Source organism: Gymnodraco acuticeps, unplaced genomic scaffold, assembly GCF_902827175.1.
Source record: "Gymnodraco acuticeps unplaced genomic scaffold, fGymAcu1.1, whole genome shotgun sequence".
In the NCBI taxonomy this organism is placed as follows: domain Eukaryota; kingdom Metazoa; phylum Chordata; class Actinopteri; order Perciformes; family Bathydraconidae; genus Gymnodraco; species Gymnodraco acuticeps.
In genome coordinates, this window is record NW_022990459.1 from 4,394,294 (window position 1) to 4,416,658 (window position 22,365).

At 42.0% G+C, this 22,365-nt stretch overlaps 1 protein-coding gene across 3 annotated transcripts in view; it reads left to right on the forward strand.

Moving 5' to 3' along the window:
- The window catches only part of ptprz1b (protein tyrosine phosphatase receptor type Z1b), a 50,230-nt gene extending 27,871 nt beyond the window's left edge, over positions 1 to 22,359 (forward strand). The window contains exons 8-32 of one of the 3 annotated variants that reach the window (XM_034226034.1): positions 192 to 339; positions 1,993 to 2,177; positions 5,749 to 5,875; positions 5,961 to 6,013; positions 6,476 to 6,910; positions 7,033 to 7,198; positions 7,927 to 8,154; positions 10,486 to 10,630; positions 10,922 to 11,013; positions 11,097 to 11,182; positions 13,151 to 13,171; positions 14,316 to 14,412; positions 15,535 to 15,617; positions 15,694 to 15,828; positions 16,776 to 16,907; positions 16,978 to 17,135; positions 17,226 to 17,361; positions 17,532 to 17,672; positions 17,756 to 17,849; positions 18,047 to 18,120; positions 18,205 to 18,333; positions 18,775 to 18,927; positions 19,047 to 19,189; positions 19,394 to 19,529; positions 20,150 to 22,359. In XM_034226034.1, coding sequence (XP_034081925.1) covers positions 192 to 339; positions 1,993 to 2,177; positions 5,749 to 5,875; positions 5,961 to 6,013; positions 6,476 to 6,910; positions 7,033 to 7,198; positions 7,927 to 8,154; positions 10,486 to 10,630; positions 10,922 to 11,013; positions 11,097 to 11,182; positions 13,151 to 13,171; positions 14,316 to 14,412; positions 15,535 to 15,617; positions 15,694 to 15,828; positions 16,776 to 16,907; positions 16,978 to 17,135; positions 17,226 to 17,361; positions 17,532 to 17,672; positions 17,756 to 17,849; positions 18,047 to 18,120; positions 18,205 to 18,333; positions 18,775 to 18,927; positions 19,047 to 19,189; positions 19,394 to 19,529; positions 20,150 to 20,293 — 3,441 coding nt within the window. In that variant the 3' untranslated portion in view covers positions 20,294 to 22,359. Of the gene's footprint in view, positions 1 to 191; positions 340 to 1,992; positions 2,178 to 5,748; positions 5,876 to 5,960; positions 6,014 to 6,475; positions 6,911 to 7,032; positions 7,199 to 7,926; positions 8,155 to 10,485; positions 10,631 to 10,921; positions 11,014 to 11,096; positions 11,183 to 13,150; positions 13,172 to 14,315; positions 14,413 to 15,534; positions 15,618 to 15,693; positions 15,829 to 16,775; positions 16,908 to 16,977; positions 17,136 to 17,225; positions 17,362 to 17,525; positions 17,673 to 17,755; positions 17,850 to 18,046; positions 18,121 to 18,204; positions 18,334 to 18,774; positions 18,928 to 19,046; positions 19,190 to 19,393; positions 19,530 to 20,149 lie in introns of all 3 variants that reach the window. The other 2 variants (XM_034226033.1, XM_034226035.1) reach the window with 2 other exon arrangements.
- The last annotated feature ends 6 nt before the right edge of the window (positions 22,360 to 22,365 follow it).

Here is a 22,365-nt window from a genome sequence, read left to right on the forward strand (position 1 = left end):
TAGCAGATTAATGGCGAGTGAATGAGGTCATGGAAGTGAATATTCTTAGAGCATATTTATGTTTGCATGATTTAAAAACTGGGTCTGCCAGCCATGACATGTTCCTAAAAATAGAGCAGCTGTCTGTCTGGTTTTAGGTTTATGTGGTCATCTGCATGTAATAATCTCTGTCTCTCTCCGTCCGTGTGCAGCTGGAGGTGTTTTGTGACGTGATGACCATGGAGCAGGCTGGATATGTGATCCTGACAGATTACCTGCAGAACAACTTCCGGGAGCAGCAGCAGTTCATGGGTCAAGTGTTCGCCTCGTACACCGGCGTGGAGGACGTGCTCACACCCAGTACGTCACCAAACACCCTTAGCTTAAAGTTTTCTGCTTGTTTGTTCCGCCTTCCTCCATTTAAATTCACAGTTCACCTTTCCTCATTTCCAATTTGCTTTCATGTTTACACACTGCACTATATTTATTTGACAACTGTAGTCAAGTGAAGTAAGAATGCAGGTTTAAGACACTTTCTCAAACCCGGATTGAGTTAGCATTTTACCACTACAGGATTCCTCGTGTGTTTTTTGTTAGAATCCTGAAATTAAGTCTTTCACATTTGTTTTAAGACTTAAAATATATCAGTAAAAACCTACTAGTGAATTTCTGAAGCTTCTATGTGTTTTAAAAACGAAGGTTGCTAACAAGTGACTAATTGAGACGCCTAAACGTCATCTCACCAAAAGTGTTCCGCCTTTAGCTTAGCCATGGTGACGTGAAGTCATGTGACCGTGTTGTAGTTCCTTTATAGCCTAATGATAGCTTTTTATGTCTGGCGATTGAATATACGCTTCAAAAATCATAAACATTGTGTTAATATGTCAAGATTCAAAGGTTTTAATGTCATATTGTAAATACATATGTGAAGAATATCCTGTTGGAAAACATTTCTAAGTATCATAAACGGGTGTATCTAACGGGTTATCTAAAATTCAATGGAAAACTGCCATTGCCATTATCACCCAATGTTATCATTAAAGGAGGCCACTAAAGCAGGCATCTTACCTGCTGTTTGGTTTATGAGCAATGCTACATGTCTGTCACATGTCTGGTTACTAGTTTATCATTTACACTCTTTTTTTTCCCGATTACCATTTTGGGTTCACCTTCATGGACTAGATAACACTGAACAGAATACATTTTCTCCGTATTCATTCCCCTTAGACTTGACTTTTTAGTCTTTTAGCTGAGTAGTCATGTCCATCAGTGAGTTTCAGTTCAAATCTGAATCATCAACATTATTCATTCCCAGCAGAAACAGCATTTTAAGATTTTCTACCATAAGAAATTCTTTCTTGTCTGGCTTTAATGAGCTCAACCCATAATCTCCTATTCTCCAAAGCTCTAAATATTTCAACCCATCACATTTAAACCACATTTTGGTCGTCAAGGGGGAAATGAATCCCCCTCAGGCACAAATATGAATATTACATTATTAATGTTATTTTTTTGAGTGAAAATATTGCCAATCTTGTGCTTTCTCCTTAGCTGTAACACTTTCCTCCAAGTTCAGCCGAGTCATGATAATCAAAAGATAAAATTCACAACGCTCTCCATGTCTTTTGGGTTGCCAGGGAGCTTCTCTTTGTTATTCTGTTCTCCTGCACCTCTCAGCGCAGCCAATTTATCTTGCAGCTCCTTTTGAAAGTATTGAGAAATTCAGAGAAGGGTCTTCTTCAGCTGTAACATATTATGCACCCCTGCACACACATGGACACACCTCCCACTCAGTTCACACTCCCCTGTTGAGCTGGGCTTTTAAAAACGCATCCTTATTTCTTCCATTTGTGATACGGTCAATTTTTTTATTAAATTACATGCAGCGTCAATGTACTGCTATTAAGTGTCCACCTTTTTCGTTCAGGATTTCTATTGAATTTCCTGCATCACATCCACACTAATCAATATTCATTTATTTTTCCCCTCTTTCTGTCTTTCTGCCATTTCCAGCCTGCAGCTCGGAGCCGGAAAACGTTCAGGCCGATGCCCAGAACGACACAACCATCGTGGTGATGTGGGAGCGTCCCCGCGTGGTCTACGACACCACCATCGACTGGTACACCGTCACCTACCAGAGGCTCCAGGGCCGCGAGCAGAGCAGGCAGGAGTACAGGACGGACGGGGATCAGGACGTGGTACTAAACACAAAACACCCCCTAACAAGCAGCACACACTAGTGCAGTGGTTCTCAAACTTTTTCTGTCAGGCCCCCCCTTTGGAGAAAAAAAAAAGTCGGGCCCCCCCAACACAAGTCAGGCTCAGTGGCGGCGCCAGAGATTTGTTTTGGGGGTGCTGTGGGGTAGCTTGACGTTTCATAGAGGGTGCTCAAACATTTAGGGTTTCCCATTAATTTACCGGTCGCTACAGTATTTTCAGGAATTTTCTACTGCAACAATCCACACGCATATACACAGTGTGACAGTTACAATGAAGGCTCAATAATCAGCTCACGGCATATAGGTGTAAGCAGGGGTAAAGTTCTATTTTTATAGGTGGTGTGTGGACCCCCTTGAAGATTTATTTTTAAATATTGAAGTTAAAAGCATCTGGTGCACTTTGAGAGCAAAATGAAGAGATCTATGGATACCTCTCTCAACACCTATGAAACAGACCTGTAAGCAGATTTACTTTTTTCTTTATGGATATTTTACAAATCACCCTTTTAAACTTTATTCTTGTTTTACTGCCATATAGTATTTCATACGTGTTTTTCATTTATTCTCTTACTTTTTTATAACTATAATGATCATATAAACGTGTGCCTCGGAAATAATTGTTTACATTAATCGTGACCAAAACGTTTGAGACCCACTGAGATAACACTGAGAGAGTCCTTTAGTTCACTGAGTCTCTCAGTCTGACAGGAGAGCTCTCCTCCACTTTGTTGTTGAAAAAACTCCTTATATCCGTTAGCGTAGCTCGCTAGCACCAGAAGCTAACAACAACGATCTCCGGTACCGGTGCGCTCTCTCTCGCGCACACAAAATGGCTCGTTTCACACACACACAGAGCCAAGCTTTAATGAAACACAGAGACCCAGACGTAATAGTACTGCATCATATTATTTTCGAATAAATAATTTTTCAATTTATGAATTTTTTTTTTTTTTTTAATCTTTTTTTTTTAATAACCATTTTTCCTCCTGGTCTCTCGCGCCCCCCCTGGCATGCCTCTGCGCCCCCCAGGGGGGGCGCGCCCCCCACTTTGAGAACCACTGCACTAGTGCATGTAAATGGTCCGCTATCTATTTCAACTACCTGGAAAAGTGCAACTTTTTTACATGATGTTAAGACACAGAATTTGAATATACTCACTTAAAATTACTTAGATTCTTATAAAACCAATTAAAAGTAATGAAATGTTACTGGTAGCATTAGAAAAACTGAAATATTATCAGCAAAATGTACATCAAAAGTAAAAGTACTTTTGATACTTTTCACAGTATTATATAAATATAGTACCAACATGTATATTAGCACAGGCTTCACGTAGATCCTTAAAACGCATTTGATTGTAAAATAAGGCCTTAATTGGTATTCAAATGTTCTAAATCAACCTCTCAAAAGTCTTAAAAATGCTTAGAAAAGGGAACGAGGATTTTATGAATTTACTTTATTTCTGATTTAAAGTCTCAAAATAATTGTTAACGTCTACATTTTAGATGAGTTTCAGAATGCCTCTCACATTAATGTCACACAGATCAGCAAAGCAGAAGCAACAAGACTCACTTTTAGTTTGTGGCCTGGATGCTCATAGCAGACTGTTTTCTCACTTACAAAGACATGAGATATAGCAAATTCATAATAATTGCCTTTCAAACATGATTTTATATCTGGCGATGTTCATGATGTTTACAAGTTGTATTTTAAACTCACAGTAATTACATTTTCCTCATGTGGTTTTCCTTTGGTGATCAAGTGTGTTTAAATGTCATCCCAGTGGTGTTAAAACGTCTCCTTAAAACTAACCTTGAGCTGATAGAAGCTTGCTACACTCACCTTTGACTGTCATTTAACAATTATTATCTACAGTCCACACTGGAATGGTACAATCCATGTCTACATAATCAATTCAGTCCCTATTCTGCTGCAGTAAATATTCAAACGTAATTTATTATATTCTTCTCAACCATCCACTCTCATATTGTGACTGCTGTTGGGATCTGGTTCAATTGATTCATAGCAACGATCAATTCTTCGTGCTTAGCAGGTCACTAAGCATCCCTCAATGTGACCGTGTGTGTGTGGGTCTGTGTGTGTGTGTGTGTGTGTGTGTGTGTGTGTGTGTGTGTGTGTGTATGTGTGTGTGTGTGTGTGTGTGTGTGTGTGTGTGTGTGTGTGTGTGTGTGTGTGTGTGTGTGTGTGTGTGTGTGTGTGTGTGTCTGCGAGTTAGTGGACCTAGTCGTCAATATTCATCCTCATACAACACAGATAAATAACTGAAAAAAGTAACCCCATTAGTCAGCATGCCTGATATGTGCATGAAAACCTCATGAGAGGCATCAATCATTATTTTAAAGTGTGCACACTTTTATAATGCAGTTAAAACTAAATTATAAATCAAATACTGTCAATAGAGATGCATTCTGTTCGAAAATGTATGAGTCAGTCATGAGGCCTTTACACACTTAGTTATTATGATGTGTGCAACTCTAAAAAAATAATTAAGAGAATAAATAATGGCAATATTTGGAGTCTGATAGGAAACAAACAAACTATTATTACTGATAGGAAACTATTATTACATTTACTATTATTACATTTACTATTATAGGATTTGTAATGCAGAGATATTCAAACCTGGGATCAGCAAGTATTTTTGAAGGGTAATTTCAAACAAACAAAGAAATTGAAATTATTTATTAAAAAAATAACCTCCATACTGTATACCACACTTTGGAGGCAAACACACCTGCTCACTAACCAAGAAACAACCAGCATGATAAACTAACACTAACCCCCCACTGACAAAAGGCAAGTGAAACACCACCCGCTGCGATTGAGAGTGCATGCACTAATTAGGCAGCGAGAATAGAGACAGATAATTATCCAAGTGCTGCAGCTTCGAAATGTCGAGTACTGCCTCTTCAAGCTGGAGTTGTATGCAAATTGGACCAAATCTACCAAAAATGAAAATAACACACCAAACTTAAATATCATCATATCATAAGATCACTTATTGCCGCAGCATCCTCTTTTAAACACAGGGTACCCGTGGATCCTTACAAAGTCTTAAAAGGCATTGAATTCATAAATCTAAAATAAGGTCTTACCTGGTGTTAGGTTATTAAAGTGTAACACATTTTAAGAAATGGGACAAAGGATATTGGGTTTTTTCTGACATTGCATTTCAAAGTCTTAAAATGGCTGGTAAAGTCTACATTTTGGTTGATTTACAGAATGCCTCTTGCATTATTGTCACAAATAATAGGATAGCTAAACCACCAACATTTAAATTGTCGCCCGATTGCTAGGAACAACATGGAGAGGTAGACATTTTTTTTATTATATTGAACCAGTATTTTGTATAAGGTGATGCAAACGAGGCTTGTTGTCGTGTGTCAATCTCAACAAGGTTTTTTTTCTACATTTTAGTGATTATAAAGTCATTAAATAGTCCCCAAAAAGACTTGAAACCAATTTAGATTAAGCTGCAGGGACCCTGAGATAGTGAATGATGTTAACATGCAGCTGTGTGTCTTCCCAGGGTGCCTTCATCCCCGGCCTGCTGGCCAACAGCAGCTACGTCGTTCAGGTGGTCGCTGTCTGCACCAATGGACTCAGAGGGCGGTGGAGTGACCAGATTATAGTGGACATGCCATTAGAAGACCCCGGTACGAAACATACGAAAACTCCCACAATGCCGTCCCATTTACTACATTGTTATTCAGTTTGTCTTCATTCCTTTTCTCTCTTTAGAAAGTGATTCTGATTCTGACGCTGTCTCCAAAGGTCTGGAAGGCAACAGAGAGGTAGGGCCGTCACCTGACACCGCTCTGCACGCTGGCAATCATTTAGATAGATTACTCTATATTCATTCATATTGTTGAACCTCATTACTATGCAAATGATTGTAATTATGCAAATCGAAGTCTTTCAGTAAGTGAGCAGAACAAAAGAGGATTTGAGACTTTCTAGCATGTTTGGACGAGATTAAAAAAAGACTGTAATGCTACCATGATTTCACTTAGAGGAGCATTGCAGCCTGTCCTCTCCTACTCCAAAAGTTACTTTATTATGAGGTAATTTTAATGTTGGAAATGCACCAAAAAAAGCAGCATTATCATAAGAATTTTTATTTTATTTTATTTGGTATGGATCTCATTAGCATTAGAACAGAATATATGGACCCTGACCATGTAGGCATTTCGTTTTTAGATTTTAAATCTTGTGACATATGTACACTCAGCACTGCTGGTTTTTTCTTGTGTTAGGTTCAATCTAAAGCCGAATCAGCGCCGCCAGAGACCCAGAATCCGGCGGTGGACCACAGCCCGGTGGAGGAGATCCCAGTGGAGCAGACCCGAGTGTACCAGAACCTCCCGGTGCAGGTCACCCCCCGCCCACCCCCAGACAATCCCTCTGAGTCCACCCTGCAACGAAAAACTAAAATCAAGCCGATTGTAAGAAAGAAGCCGAGCCGGGCCAGCCCTGAACCCGATGCTATGGATCAGAACTGGATCTACGAGGACAGCGATGTTCCGTTACACAAGCCGCGTACTAATCCAAGTTTTGATGGCAACGGGGCAATATGGGTAGGCGAGGTAACTGAACAGCCGGGCTTCCTGTTTCCAGTTGCCCGAGCAACCACACCGCCAGTTCGGAAACAAATCACAGAAGAGGCCTCGTTGTCGGTGACGCCACATCAGGTAGCTCATTAGCACTTTCTCTCCATTTCCTGCATCCTTAACTGGATTAACAAACAACTGGCGCTCACGATGGAAAGGCAATCTATTATATATAAGATAACCCTCTCATTTTCATTTTTCAGGTAGGGGATCAAGGTCCAACAGACCAAGCAGCAGAAAATGGCGTCCCTTCCCCCTCGTTGGACCTCAACACCCCTCCTGTGGAGGACATCACCGATATCTTCTATGAAGACACAGTCAACAACTCCCCAGGAGGAACCAACAGCTCTGCTGCTGCTGTGTTGCCAGGTATGATCACCATTCCTCATCCAGAAACATTGCTTGGTGTTACCATGGAGGAGTTTAAGCTCATAAATATTAGAATATGGACCTGCTGAAGATTTGTACTTCCACTGGTGCTGCTTAGATTACCATACCAACATTGTGTGTTAAATTGTGTTAAACCTGTCCTGTTTTAAATGTCATTAATGTTTTAAATACATAATGTAAACAGCTAAGTAGTTAAAGGAAGAATGAGCAATACAAAGGTATAATAAAAAAGTATAAAGAAAAAAAGTTCACTTTTGATCTGTTTATGTTTGCTGTCTCACAAGCCCAGAAAAAAGGTGGTGTTGGAATATTTTACTAGTATTCACTCTGATTTCTGAAGTATCATTAGTCAGCAAATTTCTTCAAATTTCTCAAATTGTTTATCTTTATTAAGGACTTTTATTTAAGTAAACTGTTTTTGGCTTATATGGATTTTGCAGGCTGGGCAAATTTGTATAACAATTTTTAATTAATCAATTCATATAACGTATCATGTGATGTCTCATTAGATCGACATCCTACAATACCTCATGTCTCGACAGACCATCCTCATGTAATGCCCTGATTGTTTCCCCTCATGTAGTTACATCATCTTAGGTCACGTACAGTAGGGTCTCAGTAAAGACTTTTCCCAGCCCTTTTCAGGTTCTTGTTGTGGCTCAACGTGCATCTCAGCATGTAATCCTAATGTGCTTCCTGTCCCACAGCTCACACCGTGGTCAAAGTCTCGCTGCCATCCTCTGAAGACAGCCGCACCCCCGTTAGCGAACCTCGCCCACAAACCAGCACCTCCGTGTCCTCCGCCCCTCCGCCACTATGGATCACAGGACGGGTGGCGACCCCAAGCAACACGCTGGCTGAGTCCCTCTACAAGTCCTTCACCACCTCCTCCCTCCTCAGGGGGCTCGTGCACACAACCCAGCCCATGTTGAATGGTAAGATCTCAACTAATATATAACATAATTATGAAAAAAATAGCTATTATCTGATGGATTTTCCTCTATCAAAGCAATATAAATACATGTGTTTGTGGAGGGTAGACAGCAGGTCTTGATTGCGGTGGATGATGGTCTTTCTCCTCTAATAGCCCAGTATGCTCATCACGTGCGCATGGCGGTAGGATGTGGATTATGCTGGTGGTGGTAATGATGACGGTCGACCATAATAAACTGGCATTGGTGATGATTAGAATGATAATCAGCGGCTGGCTCAATCATGAAATATGCTCGACGATTCTTCAAATCTCGCAGCTATTAGGGCTCCACATGAGGTCACATGTGGAGTCCCCAGGCTCAGTGATTTGCATCTACTCTACTTTTGGGATTTCTTTTCTGGGTCTGCTTCCTGTCTGTGGCTCAATGGCGCCTTCTGGTGGTGGTTGTTTTCAATGCTTCCAAATGAAGGGGTTGATTTAAGACATTTCTTCAGAAACTAAATCAAAAACGACCAATTCTTCTGAGTCATGACTCTTTAACTCTGATTATCTCTACTCTTCTGTGAACTCGGAAGTTAAATTCTTACCTTTGCTTCCATCTTCCTTCCATGGCGGACCTATTTTGAAAGGACACATTCCTGGAAAAGTTGTTTCTGCAGACTTTTTACTTTTTCTGCAGAACATCTACCAACTTTCAAGGTTGAGGACTCAACTATTGACCGGTTCTCTAGTTTAACAAACTCTCCTCACACTTCTAGAAGAGTGATCGCCAACCCCCAGCGTCTACATCCAGAGAACCCTCCGATCTCCCCGACCTCACTTTCTCTGCTGCCTGATTATGACTTGAGTAGCATATCGAACACAGTAGAAGGAAATGCCTTAAAAACGTCTCATAAGGAGTCTCATGGTGCGATTCAGCATGGTTCAAAGGTCTTGATACACCTTGACCATGACGAGGAAGTGGGGACGGACACACATAAAGAAGCAGAGGAGAGTGGATCAGGCTCTGGACTTTTCATCAATCAGGAATATAATGAAGTCCCTACATTCCAAACCGACCTTTCTACTATTTTAAATTCAATGATCAGCTTCAAGGTCGATGGTAGTGGGAAAAGGAGCGAAATAAGTTTCAAAAAAGTGTGTGAAACAGAGGTAGAGAGAGAAATGAAGGAGAATGAAAGTGAGCTAAATTGGGAGAAGGAAGAGAAGATAGAAGGAGTACACAACAGTGGGATTCAGGGAGGGAGGGAAGTAGATGGTGAAACAGATGAGAGACAGTTCAATAGCTCCACAGGCGGTGAAGTGTTGGAGGAGAAAGTAAATGATGCTGTTGCAAGACAGACAATATACAGTGAGAGCGGCAGTGGGAATTAATTTGCGTCAAGCTGGCCTGAGGACGTCAGCGGTTCTGCAGAAGGTAGTGGCGATGGAGAGGGTAAAGGAAAGAAAGTAAGTGAAGACAGACTCAAAGCAGTAGGCTGTGACAAAGGTGATGAAAGAGAAGACGGCGAGGAAGGAAGAGATGGTGTCCAGCTGTCTGTCAGTCAAGATAAAACTTCAGCAGAGCGCCCACTGTTTGACAGCAGTGAAGACAACCGTGATAAAGGACATGATAAAGAAGGTGGAGTCATGAGTGTTTTGAGTCCCGTTGACTTGACTGGACGTCTGGAAGGACACATTGGAGGAGCTGGGGAAGAGATGAGAGATGCAGTTGGAGTTGGAGAGAGTTTGCAGAACAACTCAAGTAAGGGCGGGTTTTTGTTTGACGCTGGAAGGACCCCCCTGTTTGGGCGGCTCGTCCCTCTGCTCAGACTGACAGGCGGCAGCAAGGCCAAGGAGCAGGAAAAGGAAGGTAAATGTTACTTTGCTATTCCTTAGCAGAAAGGGACAGAGCTGTATAATTGCTAGAGGCAACACAAAAAACATTTTACATTAACAGGGGATGAAATGACTAGATTTACCCCCCAACTGCACAAACTGTTTTAACCCAAAAGCCATTATATTGCGCTGCCCCCAAGTGGCCAACAAAAGAAGCAAGGAATGAAAAGTGAATGGTGTGTCATGTTCGAAGCGGAACAGTATGGAAATAATTCTTGAACTAGACAGGCTGCCTCATTGTTGTGATCAAAATGTAGATGGATATATAGACTATAGTTATATAAATTGTATATAGTATATTACATTTGTAACTCATAATTTAATACAGTATTATTGTCAAATGCACAGTTTCCATGGAATCTGTAGAGATGTAGTCACTGACATGATCTCTGAGCTTTGTGTCTCTGTCCCACCCCCCACCCACCATCCCTCCTCCCTCTCTCCTCTCTCTCAGAGGGCAGCAACAGCAGCCATGAGTCTCGGGTGGGGCTGGTCGGAGGTTTGGAGAGGGAGAAGAGGACAGTCGTTCCTCTGGCCGTCGTCTCCACTCTCACCATCCTCTGTCTGCTGGTACTGACGGGCATACTCGTCTACTGGAGGTACACACACACACACACACACACATACACACACACACACACACACACACACACACACACACACACACACACACACACACACACACACACACACACACACACACACACACACACACACACACACACATATACATACACACACACACACACACACACACACACACACACACACACACACACACACACACACACACACACACACACACACACACTCACACACACACACACAGTCAATATCTGCCTGACTCAGTTTGTGTACTTTACTCAGGTTTGGATGTTTTTGTGTCACAGAAACTGTTTCCAGGTGGCTAATTTCTACCCAGATGACAGTGCGTCACCTAAAGTAATATCAGTTCCATCTACACCCCTGCTGCTGGCCACAGGTAACACACACACACATTTATTATCCTTTCGACATCAAACGCTAAAGTGGAACTTCAGTTTAACGCTCGGTCTTTGTTTGCAGACGGTCACGAGCCACTGACAGTGAAGCAGTTTGTGAAGCACGTCATGGAGCTGCACACCACCAACACTTTCTCCAAGGAGTTTGAGGTGTGTAAATCCTTATAAATAAAGTATTTCAGTCATCAAAATATCTGTGAACTTTCCTCAGGGCGGGAATATAAACTAGAAGACAGACACAGTGGGAGATTCCTTGTGATTCTGCTTAGAAAGGATCAACAGCATACATTAGGGGGTCTCTCAGTTTTGTAGCTAGCTCCTGTTGGTCATAGCTCCTTAATGCTCTTCCATACCTCTATTACAAGGGTGTAACTTTGGTTTGAGAAGTGGGGGGGACACAAAACAGGGGGTCCTCCGCAATGAAACATTTTCTCGATTTAATTCAATTTCCTGCCTATCTACAAATATATTAGACTATAGCGTTAAAAAATCCAAGAAAAATGTGTAGTGTATTAATGAGTGTGCAAACTTATCTAGTATCCTTTCCATGTGAACCTGTTTTATTTGTGGGTGAACTTCACATCCTCTAGGGGGGTCCGGGGGCATGCACCCCCGGGAAGATTTATTTCTTTAAATTGAAGTAAAATCACTCAGAGAGTCCTTTACCTCACCTGAACTGATGTTATCTCAGCCTCTCAGTCCAACAGGAGAGGACTATCCCTCTCCTTATTGTTGAAACAGTTTTATAATCTCCGTTAGCTCCGAGTTAGCCACCAGATGCTAACAACAACCCCTGTAACTCCTCTCAATCTCTCTCTCAGTCTCTCTCTCTCTGTCTCTCACTCTCTTTATCTCTCTCTGCTCGTCTCTCTCTCTCTCTCTCTCCTCTCCTCTCTCTCTCCTCTCTCTCTCTCTCTCCTCTCCTCTCCTCTCTCTTCTCTCTCTCTCATACTCTCTTCTTGCTCTCTCTCTCTCTCACAATTTTTTTAGGAGCATCATTTAGGAGAGTGATATGTGTAACTTAAACAGTTAGGGGGTTTTGTATTAACCATAGCAGTGTTCATCCCAGACATATTTGGTAAAAGCTTAATCTCAGTTTATACTGAAAATGAAGAGATTTTAGAAATGTCTTCTGAGGAGGATTAACACATCTTAAAGAAGCGTTTACCTTTATATACTTTTAATAAACTCATAACAGCTGCATACACACATCACACAATTAGCTAATAGTTACTTTTTTCTCAAAATAAAAATAAAAACTGTAAGAAAGCACAGAATGGGGGGAGAATACAATGTGTTGAAGGTTTTGTATATGAGATAAGTTAAGAAATACTTTATTGATCTCAAATTTGGAAATGTTTTCATTACAGCAGCATACAAATATAAGGCATAGCACATTATTATAAATTCAAACGAGTATAATATAAATAATTATAGACTGTAAACGTCTCAAAATAGAAAGTAAAACAGTTAACCATGAAGATAAAAGTCTGTAAACGATCTGATAAATAAAACACTATTGAAGGGCCAATTCAATATTTATAAGATGCGCATTTTAGAAATGTGTTAAAAGACTGCATAATGTGGGAAAACAACATGAATTGTATTAATCCCAAATCCACACACTGATGTTATTTGTGTTTTGAAAATGTGACTACAGCCTGAACAAAAGTATGTTAGCGATAAGAAAAACAACTGTAATGTTGTGACGTATTTTATAAGAGTTGACATGGATGAGTTTTAACAGTAGGTCCATCTGCATGACATTCGTCCCCTGTTTCCTGGCATGACCCTCTAAGTCACACACACATACAGGATACTGCTGCTGTGTAATGGTCAGTGTTTCTGCCTACTCTATAGCTGCACGACCATCAGTCTCTATACAGTGCAGAATACTAAGCCAAGGCTAACATGGTCAAGAGTTCACCGCTCATATCTGTTTGTTTACCATTTAGCAACGCCCCTCTGTGTGTACCTGAACCCCATATTCCTGTACCTGCACTGACTCCCTGTCTGTCTGTCTATGTGTGTGTCTGTCATCTTGTCCCCCCCCCTTCCACTCTGTACCACCTCCACCTCCATCGTCGTGCTTTCTGCATCCTCACCACCCTCCATTAGATTGTCAAAGAATCCTATGAGGTAAGAAACCTGCAGTATCACCCTAACCCCCCTCTTCACACACACACACACACACACACACACACACACACACACACACACACACACACACACACACACACACACACACACACACACACACACACACACACACACACACACACACACACACACACACACACACACACACACACACCTGTTGTCCTTGCCGGGGTACATCTGTGTGTACTCCACCCTGAACCTCTTGGCGAACAGCATGAAGGCGTTCATTGGCAGCTTGCACTTAGTGGGCGGGGCATTATTACTTCCTGCTGCGCTGGCTTGCTGGATTTTGGTTGGCTTGAGACATGGAGAGGGGGAGGGACCGGGACTGTGGGCGTCTGCACACACACACACACACACACACACACACACACACACACACACACACACACACACACACACACACACACACACACACACACACACACACACACACACACACAGTTTTCCACTCAGCTTATTTCAGATGTGATATTGAATATGCTGTTTGATAAATATGAATGAAATGTTTAGTTTGTCAGTAATGTTCAGGCATTTCGATATAATTGTCTAGAAATATTAGTTTAAGTTAGTAAGGACTGTGTGCGGTTGAGCTTTCAGATTTTAGTGTGTAATACAAGCTCATTTACAGACATATTTCAATCTGAGTTGGAGCCAAGGATGCTAATATCCTTTTAGAAGAATGAAAATAAAAATCCTAGCATCCTTGCAGCAGCTTGTCCTCCCACATCTGTGTTGAATATGAGCTTTGAATCGGGGTCCATTCAGCAGCATCAGTCTCTAAATGAAGCTGTATTGAGCATTTTAATATTACCCTAATGAGTGCTTTGATTTCACACCCAATTCTGATGCGTTCACCCATATCAAAATATGTGTAATGCTTGTTACAACTTCATTCCAAAGGCCTATTCGCCTCTTTGTTCTTGTCTTCACTGTAGATGCTTGACTTTGTATTGTAACACTACAAACATCTAAAAAAAGGAAGCAGAAGAAAAACACTATATCCACTCCAGTATAGGTTGTGCTAATTGGCATGTTTAGCTTTCTCTGAGCGACTGAGCTTCTTTGTGTTATATATGTTAGTCTTATTTGTGTTTTCATCTTTTTTAATGTTGTTTCTCAGGAGGTGCAGGCGTGCACTGTGGACATGGGCATCACTGCAGACAGCTCCAATCACCCCGACAACAAGAGCAAGAACAGATACATCAACATCCTGGCCTGTATGTCCCTGTTCACTATGTTCACTGTTCAACACTTTATTTCCACTGCTATGTTTATTTGTATAAGGATAGATGTGAAGCATAAACCAGTACTACACACCAGAGTCCTGCGTCGGGTCGGGTACCCGCGGGTACCCGAAGGGTGACCCGCAAAAAAAGTGATTTGCGGGTTGTATTTTTTAAAACGTTTTTTTCCGGGTTCAGTTCTGGGTAAAACAAAGATGATGCGGGTCGGGTCGCGGGTGTTGCATAATACATATATTAAAATAATAATAATTGAGTTTAATGTTTAAATCCTCAGACCTCTCCCCCGCGGGACCGCACATAATCATAACCTCTGCAGCGCATCAATCTGCTGCTGAGCGCGCCACAATCTAAATGGCTGAGGTGAAGCTCTCTAGCGGAGAATACAGCATTTTCAATAACACTTCCTCAAGAGCGAAATCCAACGTCTGGGAGGCTTTTAGTGTCATCCTAGATGGAGAAAAGAACCAACATCCCACGCTTTTTGAGCCAAATATGCAACTGCATGTGTTAATAATTGCACGTTTTCACTGCTCATATAGAATATGCGGGTTTGAGTCGGGTTGCGGATCTTGGGCCGACGGGTCGGGTCGGTTTGCAGAACTAATTGGCAATATGTACGGGTAGCGGGGCGGGTTCGGTATTGCACGTTGCGGGTGCGGGGCGGGAGCGGGTCTTGGAAATCAGACCCGTGCAGGACTCTGACACACACTACAGTAGGCTATATATTAACTTAGTAGAAGAGATAGAATCTAAGCAACAGGCACGTACATTAAAAGTCAAAGCTTCAAATTGAAAAAGAAAACACAGACAACACTACACAAACGCATAAAGCTCGGCGCCGTAAAGCAAGAAGCAGCAGAACATTCATCTCTACAGGATTTAGGATTTATTGTTTGAGTTTAATGTGATCCATTGTAGGTAAAGTATTCTACATGAGTACAGCAAAAGATGTCTGTATTGGATTACAATTAGGAAAACGTACACTTCCTGTTGAATGCTGTTAGCTCAGTTGAACCAACATGTTTAGATATGTTTATGAATGATTGTAAAAGAATCAAAGCATGGATAAAGCTGAATAACCCTTTCCTCTCCCAGATGACCATAGTAGAGTCAAGCTCTCCAGCAGTTTAGACAGAGACGCCAGCTGTGGAGACTACATCAATGCTAACTTTGTGGATGTGAGTATGTCAACAGGCAGACTGGCTGCAGGTCGTAGGTCAGGTGGGTCTTTTACACCCGTGCTCTCCTCTGCAGGGTTACGAGCGGACGAGGGCCTACATCGCAGCCCAGGGGCCCCTCAGAGCGAGCAGGGAAGACTTCTGGAGGATGATCTGGCAGCAGAACGTCGGCGTTATCGTCATGATCACCAACCTCAAGGAGAAAGGACGGGTAGGGCGTCACTCTGCTGCTGTCCCGATACGATAATACTTTAACGGTCAGATCAAGTCTGAAATTTGACTTGCATCACAGCAGCTAGATATGTAACATCAACATAGACAGATATCACGACACAATACATGAAAAACAGAGCCAGTATTTCGTTTTTTATAAGAAAGGCCACCTAATTGTCTGTAGTCAACACAATATAAAAAACTACAATTCCCATGGCGCCTGCTCGAAAGTGACAGTGATGGGCAACCTGCTAGAAAGACACCGTGGAGGAACAGTTTTTAACCGTCCAATTATCCTTTAGGTTATTAAGTTATATATATAAGAAAGAATACCTAAGTTGTTTGTTATTTTATTTTTGTTTTGAATATTGTAAAGGCCTCTTCTCTTTGTTGCATGTGTAAACGCATCGCATAACATCATCCAAACCATCGGAGGCTAAGCAAATCTTCAACTGTAAGAAATATAAAGGAAAGAAAACGAGTTAAAAATGTCTGTTTAAGGCGTCTAGTGGCTTGAAAGAAAAACAAGGAAGGAAGCCACAAAGCATGCTCGAAGACCCTTTAGCGTGCATTTGATCTGGGAGTTAGCTCTGTATTTACTGTTAGGATTGACTGGTGCACAAAGGAATGCATCAGTCTGACTTTATTGGACCCTGTATCTCTGATAAGATGGTAGCAGTTCCTATTTGCTGTTCAGAACATGGTTTGGGTCAGAGATGATGTTGTTGGACATCCTCACTAGGTTATTATGGTATGCTGAGTCATAAAGTCTCTGAAAGGGTTGACCAACAATCTTTGAGCAGATATTTAACAAGTGGGACAGTTTTGATTTTAAAGCTGTTGACAAACACTTAGTATTGCAGTACTGTAGAATAGACAAATACAACCCACACAAACATCTGTTGGTCAATGGCTCCTGTTTTAATCGTTGTCCTCCGTCTGCAGACAAAATGTGAGCAGTACTGGCCGGAGGAGAACCAGGAGGAATACGGGGCGTACCAGGTGACCCTGAAGAGCATCAACGTCCTGGCTTACTACACTCTGCGGACGTTCTCTGTGAGAGACACCACAAATAACGTACGTCTTCACACACAGACACACATACATAAACACACAAATGCATAATAACGCTGTCTCCCTCCTCCAGGCTCCTCAGAAGAGAGTTGAACACACAGTCCTACATTACCACTACACCCAGTGGCCAGACATGGGCGTCCCAGAATACACTCTGCCTCTGCTGTCCTTCATCAGAGCGTCCTCCAGGGCGCGGACGCAGGAGATGGGACCCGTCCTCGTACACTGCAGGTATAAACTGGGGATTTACAGAGAGATTACTACTATTTCATATACATACATAGTGTGTACTCATTGTATGTTTTTGATATGTGATCCCAGTGCGGGTGTAGGGCGGACAGGAACCTACATAGTGATTGACAGCATGCTGCAGCAGATCCAGGAGCAGGGCACTGTGAACGTTCTCGGTTTCCTGAAACACGTTCGGACGCAGAGGAACTTCCTGGTTCAGACGGAGGTAAGTGACCTATCACACACACACACACACACACACACACACACACACACACACACACACACACACACACACACACACACACACACACACACACACACACACACACACACACACACACACAACCATAAGCACACACAAGGAGAACAAAGTGTTTCCTCTGGTAGGAGCAGTACGTTTTCATCCATGACGCTCTGGTGGAGGCCGTCATGAGCCGTGGCACCTTGGTGACCTCTGACCTCCTTCACACTTACGTGTCTGATCTCCTGACCCCCGGGGCATCGGGCAGGACGCGCATGGAAAAACAGTTCAAGGTAAACCCTAACCATAACACTTCTGTACATTTTAGGCATGCGTTTAAACCGACACTTACTGTCATGTTTCTGTCCTGTTTCAGTTGATCAGCCAGCGCCAGGCGAAGCATGCAGACTACAGCACCGCCCTGAGGGACGGCAACGCTGAGAGGAACAGAGCACGGGCCCTGATGCCTGGTGAGCCCACAGCCTGTTCACACACAAGTTCATTTTCAAGTTTCAAGGCTTTATTGTCATTTGCACATTAGCTACAGTGTAGATATGGCAATGAAAAACGTAGGTCACAGGCTTCTCCGACAGTGCAACATATATATAGGACATGGAACAAATAAAACAGATAATGTAGTGATCAGCTGTCTTCTGTTTTTGTGCAGTGGAGCGATCGAGAGTGTGTCTGAGCGCTTCAGAGTCAAACTCCACCGGCTACATCAACGCCTCCTACGTCGTGGTGAGACAACAGGAAGTGTGTTGTTAGATTTTTGGGACATCAACATGTGCTGGTAGTTTCATGCTGCTGCTGCTCTTTCCACAGGGACATCACCACAGTAAGGAGTTCATAGTGAGCCAGACTCCTCTGGACAGCACGGTGGCAGACTTCTGGAGACTGATCTGGGAACACGACACACACACTGTTGTCGGTCTGCCAGACACACACTGCCAGGTATAACACTCATTACCACAGACTGTGTTGTATAAAGATGGACATGGCAGCTCTCTGAAAGAAGCGCCAAAACATCTCCATTGTCCCCTAGTGGCTGTCTGCAGTATAGCTCATATACAGGAAATAAGACGAAAGAATAAGTCTAAGAATAAAAACACATCAAATACAGTTTTCCCATATTTTAAGTATTTTAGGTTGTTCTTATCACACTGTTCTTACGTGTTAGTGTTCATTTTCCGATAACTTTGGTCTAAATGAGTCATTTTGATGCTATAAAATGGGTCAAGGACGTCAAGATTGCCAGCTGTTCCATAATCGTCACTTAAGAAATATATAGACATATTTCTAATATGTGTTGTGTCTTTCGAGCCTCCCCCTCCTGTGTTGTCCATTAAAAGTCCATGATATCAATATTTGCTTCCTGTTTCCTGTTCACATCAGAGTGAAGAGGGCGGTTCTTGTGTTTACTGGCCCAGTAAAGACCAGCCAATGAGCTTTGAGGGGTTAATTGTGTCATTTTCGGGGGAGGAGCATGTGTGCCTGTCCAATGACGAGAGACTTCTGGTGCAGGACTTTACGCTGGAATCCCAACAGGTAACACACACATACTGTACCTCTAACCATATTCTGTTAACTAACACTAGGATGGGTTAAACCAAAAGTGTGACTATTCAGAAAAAATATTTCCAAGACTGTGTTTCTATCTCTGTCAGGACCACCATGTGTTGGAGGTGCGTCAGTACAGCGCCCCCTGCTGGCCAAACCCTGACAGTCCAATCAGCAACAGCTTTGATGTGATCCGTACAGTCAGAGAGCACAGCAGACTGTCGGACAGCCCCACACTCGTACACGACCCGTGAGTACCACACAGAGAGCAGCACCTGTTCCTTTCACTTCCTGTTCATTTGCTCTGTGAGGGTAAATATATGTGTGTGTGTGTGTGTGTGTGTGTGTGTGTGTGTGTGTGTGTGTGTGTGTGTGTGTGTGTGTGTGTGTGTGTGTGTGTGTGTGTGTGTGTGTGTGTGTGTGTGTGTGTGTGTGTGTGTGTGTGTGTGCGTAGGTTGGGCGGAGCGACATCAGGGCTGTTCTGTGCCCTCACCTCTCTGTGCAGTCAGCTGGAGGAAGACGGAGCAGTGGATGTTTACCAGGTGGCACGGATGACCAACCTCATGAGGCCTGGGGTGTTTAATGATATAGTAAGTTTGGACACACACCAAAACACACACACACACACACACACACACACACACACACACACACACACACACACACACACACACACACACACACACACACAACACACACACTAATGTGCTTTCACACCTAACCTGTTTGGTCTGGACTCAATTTGTGGCATATAACCTATTTATAGTCAGCATAGTCAGTCTTTAAAAAGTGTGTAACAGCAATCCCACATTAGCCTGAATCATTACTGTCTTTACCTCATTATTCAATACAACTTATAATCAGGTGTTTCTTGATGATCTCTTTGTTGCACTTATATAATATTTATAAAATAGATCAAAAGCATTAAAGTGCTGCGGACACTTCTGTCACTTCAGTTTAAACGTCAGTGTGAACAGGAACCGGACCAGAAGAAAAATGAAACAATGGATTATTGTCCTATATCTTTCTGGACTACATGAACCGTGTGAAAATAGCCTTAGTCCTCCTTCCTACCAAACTTAGCTTTGACAAACAAGGACACAAATGAATAACAACCAATGAGAGATCTACAATCCTCAGACTGTAGAGAGAAGAAGCTGGTAATGTTTTTTATGGTAAAGCCCTGACTGTTGCAGTGTTTCCTCCCCAGGAGCAGTACCAGTATCTGTACCGCGCCGTGCTGAGCCTGGTGAGCAGCCAGGAGGACCAGAGAGCGCTGCAGAGTCCAGAGACCAACGGCTCCGTGCCGCTGGGTCAGAACAACATCGCTGAGAGCCTGGAGTCCCTCATGTAGACACACACACACACACACACACACACATCTCATTCCTGATGTGGCGCCTCTTTTAAAACCAGAAAAAGTGCCCCTTTTCTAGTAAAACGGTGATTATAAAGGACATCTTTTTTGTTAAATAACTACTGGAGTTATTCACGGTTAACAGATCCTTTACTAATGCTCTATAGATCAGTTAGTTTGTGTTGCCAGGTTGCGACCTGTACAATTATAACTGAATTGCTCCCGTCTTATTAGAAAGCAAAAACATAACAAACATTTATTGATGAATTAGCAATATTTAGAAGCATATAACTGATCTATAAAGCATTAATAAAGTGTCTTATAAGCATAAATAAATCCATTAGTTATATAATATATTTCTAAATATTTAATTCAAGATATTTTTCTTAACGATGAAGAGTCAGCTATTCAGTTACACTTACACACTAAATGTACAACTTCTGCAGCATTGTTTAGATTTGGTTTGTGTTTGTTTGTTTTCCTATACTCAAGGCAAAACAAATGAAACAAGATTACTTTAATTTAAAAAAAAAAGGGAACGTACATTTTCCTAAGCGCTTGATTTCTTGTACATTGTATGCAGTGCACAACATTAACCAGCAGATTCTGGGGCTCAAACTAGCACTTCTCCTTATTTAGAGTAATATTTGACCTCTCCAGGCCTCACTAGTGACGTTTATTATTTTACGTAAAGGTGTTTACCGCTGTTACACTGGCTCAATGGACTCTGATACCCCGTGCCTTTTCTAATTCATCCTATCGTACTCAAATCAAGCCTGTTTTGATACAACTGTGTGACTAATATGCCAAAATAATGACCTGTGATTTTTTTCTACTTTATTAAAGTATTTTGCGCATGTTGCTGTGTATGTAAAGGTCTGAGAGGAGATTAAAAGGCATCGGATATTTTGTAAAAGATGCAAGTTGTCCCCATTAGCCTGATGGCTTAGACATGCGGGGATAAGAAGTAACAGTTTTTCGTTAAGGAATTGAATCCATAGGTTTTAATAAAGGGCAGCACAAGAATCAATCATTATAATCAGCGAGAATAAAATCAGTGCAGCATCACTCAGCCGAGACAAAAGCCGTGTTTCCATTCACATTTGGACGTATCGCATTAGAGAATTACTGTTCATTTCGGGGGGAAATGGCCTTAGTTTAAAAGGAATTGATGCTAAATGTAAACTCCTCTGCAGGATAAGTTGTGGCAAACATTTAAGTCACATGACTGATCAGCTGTTTCTGCTGACATATATATTTATATTGTCACCAGGAGAGAGACATTTAAATATTGCTTTTGTTACCCGGAGGAGTACAGCCACTTACTTCTGTCCAAACTACGCTCTGTGGAGGCAAATGAACTCCACACCAGACGATGGAAGATTCTTCTTGGATGCCTATTATTTTGTGTGTGAAATGTCAGCTTTTCTTGACATTTTATGGAAACACGGCTCCATTGTTGCGTTCAGTGACAGTGGAAAGAAAGACAGACTTCCCCACGTCCTGCATCCCTGTGCCACTCGCTACGACTGTTTCCATTTTGCAGTTTGTTTCCACTGCCTCAGACCCGATCGATCGATGTCTGAATAACGTGCTGCAGCTTCTGTCTGCCTCTGCTTTGCTTCCGCCATTTATTTTGCTCATCTGGGGAAGCGAAATGGCACAGACGGCGACTGCACCCACTTTGTGTAAATATCCCTGAACACATCAAAAGGCCAACATTACTGTATGTATACTGTACCTCTATATATTTTCTATTTTACTATAAAAAAAGTGATTTTCTAGTCCTTTACACATATACAATATAACTGTAACTGTGTGGATCTATTTGATAACTTTAGCCTGGAAATGTTGGTCATGTTTATAGTTTTAATGGATGTTATCTCTTTATGATTACAGTAGCAGCTTAATGTCCATCCCTTTTATTTCCAGCCATACACTGGTGCAGTATGTAAATAAATAAAAATAGCAACACGATTTATGTTTCCAACCTTGTTTATGATTTTAAACTTGTTTATTTTTCCGGGTGGGAAACAAATAAAATGTTCTTGTTCAGACCTAAACTTCTC